We start from the raw sequence: 5,650 nt of genomic DNA, 5'->3' as shown, positions 1-5,650 counted from the left end.
AAAGAAAGAAAGAAAGAAAGAAAGAAAGAAAGAAAGAAAGAAAGAAAAAGGAAGAAAGAAAAGAAAAGAAAGAAACTTAAAGGGATCTTTTCATTTTACCACTGTGGTATCAGGGGGAACTATTAACTGGCACTAAGTAGAGATCCCGTGGACCAATAAAGGAAGAAAAGACAAAGCAAAAATTTACTTTGGGTAAGATTCTTTCTAATTCTAGCCATTTATGTAAGCTCCTTCCTATGTATGCCTAATTACCATGCATTAGGACAATGATGAAATAGGTTGATTTGGGATTGATGAATCTTCTAAGTCAAATTTTATCACAACACCTACTTCTAAATGCGTGCTCAACGCTGTGAACTGTGTAAGACTGATGAATCACAGACCTGTACCTCTGAAACAAATAATACATTATATGTTAAAAAAAAAAAAAAGAAGATAGTAGGAAGGGAAAAATGAAGGTGGGGAATCGGAGGGGGAGACGAACCATGAAAGACTACGGACTCTGAGAAACAAACTGAGGGTTCTAGAGAGGAGGGTGGTGGGGGATGGGTTAGCCTGGTGATGGGTATTAAGGAGGGCACGTATTGAACGGAGCACTGGGTGTTATATGCAAACAATGAATCATGGAACACTACATCAAAAACTAATGATGTAATGTAATGTATGGGGACTAACATAACATAATAAAATAAAATTTTACAAAAAATTAAAAAAAATAAATAAACGCGTGCTCAAGCTTCTGGGGTTGTAGTTTGTGTGGCCCTGTGCATAGGGAGTCAGTTTTCCCGTGCTCTTTAACAACTGGCAAGAACCTTGGCCTTGAGCCTGAGTGGATGGAACCCTCTTCAGTTTGCTGACCCAGGGCCATGAGCTTGACTGCAATTCCCTGGATGCTGATTCAGTTAATGGGGATGGACAAGAAGGGGTGGTCTCAATGAGATGATTTGATAATGTGGGTGGGAGGGAAATGGAAGAGTCACATGACTTTCACATTTCAAGCTCGGGTCAATGAGTGTGTGGCCCCACCATACACAGACACAGAAAACACCGGAGAGGTGAAGATGTCAAGTTCAGTGTGGGACTCACTTGAGGTGGGGTGCCTGCAGGTTAGCTGGTAGAGATGTCCATCAAACAACTGGATGTTCGTGTCAGAAGCTTAGGCAGCAGGTGAGGGCTGGAGACAAAGGCGTTGGCAACGCATGCATGGAAGTCACAATCCAGACAGCTAAGGACACGTGTGTGAGAAGAGCAGTGCAAAACAGGACCCCGGGGAAACCCACAGAGGAGAGACTGCGATGTGACTGGGGAGGACAGTTTATTGTCCGTAAGGTGTTGTTCTTTAATGAAAGTGATTCTGCGAAGGTGAATGAGGCTATGTCCTTCCCGGGAGAGCTATTTCAATTGACCTGTAAAGAAGAAATCTGCAGGGGTGCCTGGGTGGCTCAGTGGTTAAGCGACTGCCTTCGGCTCAGGTCATGATCCTGGAGTCCCAGGATCGAGTCCTGCATCAAGTCCCGCATCGGGCTCCCTGCTCGGCGAGGAGCCTGCTTCTCCCTCTAAAACCCTCCCCCCTCTCGTGTACTCTCTCTCTCTCTCTCTCATTCTCGCTCTCTCAAATAAATCTTTAAAAAAAAAAGAAATCTGCAAAAGTAAATCCGGTTCAAATTTCTTGTTAATTCTCTCTAAGAAAATTGGGAACAATGATATGTCCTCATTTAAGATTTATTGAGATGTGTTAAGAAATTGCACACGGGCTCCTCAGACCTCCCCAGGTCTCAGGATTTGAACCTCTCTGAAGCAACCCCATGAACTCAGCCGGCCCTACTGTCCTCAGACCTGGGGACGGTGCTTTCTTGTTCCCCCTTCCTGCTGCTCCCAAAATAAATTCATCTGTGCCTCCGTTTGATTAGCCTGTTTTTATCTGAAAAAAAGTGTATAATCGTTTTTTAAAAATCCAAATAGTACAGAAGGCTATTCAGTGAGAGGTAAATCTCTGTCCTACCCAGGCCCCTAATCCTCCATCCTCTCCCACCCCGCCCTGCAAAGCAGCTCCTGTTCCTGGTGTCATGTCTGTACGGTATCCTTCTGGAAATAGCCAGCCACCTGCCTTTTTGTAAATAAAGTTTTTTTGGAACACAGCCAAGCCCTCTCGTTTACGTATTATCTGTGGCTGTTTTCTCACTACAGTGGCAGAGTTGAGTAGTTGTGACAGAGGAATAAAAAGCTTGGCAACATGTGCTTTTTTGTGTAGATACTGTTTATATCTTCTTTTTTCGACACACGTGTGAGCACACCTTACACAGTTATGCATTCTGCTTATTTCTCTTTCACAGTGTATCATGGGGGTCGTCCCACAAGGGCAGATGCAGGTGTGTCTCAGACTTTTGCCCATAGTATGGATGTAATTAATCCATACCTCACGTGGTGGAAGGGGTAAGGGAGCTCTCTGGGGTCTCTTCTTATAAAGGCACTAATTCCATCAATGAGGGCCCCACCCTCATGACCTAATCACCTCCCAAAGCCCCACCTCCTAATGCCGTCACCCTGGGGCTTAGGTTTCAACATGTGAATTTGGGGAGAGACATAAACATTCAGTCTATAGCAGTGGGGTTCACTGGGCTTTCCCCTTCTGACTTCAGATCTATATCTCATAAGGATCCGAAGGTAGACTCACGATGGATGCTCCTTTTAGGCTCAGGTGGGCCATTTGCATCTCCACTGACCCCTTAATGACATCTAATTGTGTAGACCAATTCTGCCCAAACCAGAGTAATCTCTCCCCAGATATGCTGAGCAGAAGTGCAGACACTAAAAGTTACACAGTACCTGTATTTTAGGAGTTTACATAATTGGCTATTCTATTTGGTCACCAACATCTCTCACAATTCAGATGTAGTTAACACAGAATACCACAAAATACCACCATTCTATATATTCTCATTCCCTTATTTCTGGATTCTCATAAGAGTGAGAACCTTGTTTTATTTACCTTGGGGCCCAGCATTCTGCCTGGCATGTGAAAGGTACCCAGTGAATTTTGATTGAACGGAGCTAATTTTCTCTTAGTTCTCTTTCTCTTATTTTAACTGTATTATTCCTTTTTCCTCTTCCAGAATGAAGACATTCAAATGCTGTTTTAAATACCCAGCACAGCAGAAAGTTTTCATCTTATTTGTAACTCTATGGCTGTTCTCCTTGTTGAAGCTTCTAAATGTGAGGAGCCTCCTCTTCCCTCAAAGAGGCATTTACTTGGTTGAATCCTCCCTGAGTACCTCGCCTTTTGTAAGGAACAGATACACCAGTGTGAAAAATGAAGTCAGGTATGAAGTTAACTGTTCAGGTGTCTATGAACAGGCACCTTTGGAAATTGGCAAGAGTCTGGAAATAAGAAGGAGGGACATCATCGACTTGGATGATGAGGATGTTGTGGCGATAACCAGTGATTGTGACATTTATCAGACCCTGAGAAAGTACCATCAAAAGCCTGTTTCAAGGGAGGAGAAGAGCTTCCCAATAGCCTATTCTTTGGTCGTTCATAAAGACGCCATTATGGTTGAAAGGCTACTTCATGCCATATACAACCAGCACAATGTGTACTGCATCCATTATGACCATAAGTCACCTGATACCTTCAAAGTTGCCATGAACAATTTAGCTAAGTGCTTCCCCAATGTTTTCATTGCCTCCAAATTAGAGACAGTGCAATATGCACACATTTCCAGACTCCAAGCTGATCTGAATTGCTTGTCAGACCTCCTCAGGTCCTCGGTTCCGTGGAAATATGTTATCAATCTGTGTGGGCAAGATTTTCCTTTGAAGTCAAACTTTGAATTAGTGTCAGAGTTAAAGAAACTCAATGGAGCAAATATGTTAGAAACGGTGAAACCCCCTAACAGTAAAATGGAAAGATTCACTTACCACCATGAACTCAGACAGGTGCCTTATGAATATGTGAAGCTACCAATAAGGACAAACATCTCCAAGGAAGCCCCCCCTCATAACATTGAGATATTTGTTGGCAGTGCTTATTTTGTTTTAAGTCGAGCATTTGTTAAATATGTTTTCAACAACTCCCTCGTTAAAGACTTTTTTGCCTGGTCTAAAGATACATACTCGCCTGATGAACATTTTTGGGCTACCTTAATTCGGGTACCAGGAATACCTGGGGAGATCTCTAGGTCAGCCCAGGATGTGTCTGACTTGCAGAGTAAGACCCGCCTTGTCAAGTGGAACTATCATGAAGGGCTTTTGTATCCCCGTTGTACCGGCTCCCACCTTCGAAGTGTGTGTATCTTTGGAACGGCGGAATTAAGGTGGCTTATAAATGATGGACATTGGTTTGCTAATAAATTTGATTCTAAGGTGGATCCTGTCTTGATTAAATGCCTGGCAGAAAAGCTTGAAGAGCAACAGAGACAATGGATTACTATGTCTTCAAAAAAGTTACTTATGGCTGAAAATCCCGTAATCACATCATGATAAAATCATGATAGAAAGAAGGCATCTGATAACTAGAGCTCATACGGACTTGTGTGCTACACCACACCCAGTACCATTCGAGCTTAACCTCCTCACAATTTGCGAGGTGCCCAAAATGCCACGCACAAAGGCGACAATTAGCCTGCATTTGGTTGGGTGTTTTTTGTTTTTCCTTGTAACCTTATGGAGCTAAATCAGAGATTTTAAACAGTCCATCATCAGAGCTCAGCAACTACTGATACTGAGCTCCAACTGTATGCCAGGTACTTTTATAGAAATGTGTAGGAATTAGATTCAAATTGTAATGAGTTATACAATGCCTTCAAGGCTTGCCCTAGTTCCACAGCAACCTTAGTATCACGTTCTCCACATAGCAGTCAGGATTCTACTGAAAAGGTGTTGGAGAGTGGGATAATCACATAACCACTGAAACCACCAATTTCAGGGTAGTGTTTAAGTATAATGACCAACACTCCACTTGTCTCTTAATTCAGCTCCCCAGACTTGTCTTAGCCATTAGAATATTAGGAGAAACTCCACTACCTCAGGAAAGCTCAAAGAATTGTCCAGTTTCCTGCTTGCCAAAGCATTTTCCTATTGGTGCCTCACCCTTTCAATTCAGAGTCAGAAGACTCTGTTGGCGGGGCATATAGTGTGTGAATGTTAGGGAGGCTGGGTGGGGGGTGGGGGGACTGGGACAGGTGGTGCCTGAAGGGAAACAAAGGGATTTATAGGACTTTAGAATCATGTTGCACAATGGTTTCATGAATGGTCTCTTTTTTAATTCAATTAGTTCTTTAAAATTATTGATTAAAAATAAGAACTTGATTATTAGTTCAAAGCGTTACATTCCCGAACGTAGAACTTAAGTCTTCTAGCTCATAGATTATCATTATATGTAGGTTTTTTACAGTGTAATTAGTGTAATTTTGTGCTATGGAGCCATTAAGCTAAGAGCCACTGAATTTTCTTGAAAAGGTTGTGTAAAATATGACAGCTTTCTAAATTAACTCTTATGGTCATTTAAAATTTTTGCTTACGTCTCCAGTAACTATCCAAGTAGAATCCAAACTTAAACTTACAAAAGCTCTAAGCCCACTAAAGTCTTCTCAGCTTAGATACAGAGAGAAAAAGCAAAGTTTCTTTAGGACATAGCAAGAATATTCATTAG

At 42.2% G+C, this 5,650-nt stretch overlaps 1 protein-coding gene across 2 annotated transcripts in view; it reads left to right on the top strand.

The window, feature by feature from the left end:
• GCNT4 (glucosaminyl (N-acetyl) transferase 4) overlaps positions 1-5,101 on the top strand; it is a 23,010-nt gene extending 17,909 nt beyond the window's left edge. For both annotated transcript variants that reach the window (XM_035014657.1, XM_035014658.1), the window contains exon 2: positions 3,114-5,101. In XM_035014657.1, coding sequence (XP_034870548.1) covers positions 3,115-4,479 — 1,365 coding nt within the window. In that variant the 5' untranslated portion in view covers position 3,114 and the 3' untranslated portion in view covers positions 4,480-5,101. The remainder of the gene's footprint in view (positions 1-3,113) is intronic.
• The last annotated feature ends 549 nt before the right edge of the window (positions 5,102-5,650 follow it).

The sequence above is a fragment of the Mirounga leonina genome, unplaced genomic scaffold (genome assembly GCF_011800145.1).
Source record: "Mirounga leonina isolate KUSES-001 unplaced genomic scaffold, KU_Mleo_1.0 Mir_168, whole genome shotgun sequence".
NCBI lineage: Eukaryota > Metazoa > Chordata > Mammalia > Carnivora > Phocidae > Mirounga > Mirounga leonina.
The sequence above is the reverse complement of the archived record's forward strand: the minus strand, read 5'-3'. Positions and strand labels throughout refer to the sequence as shown.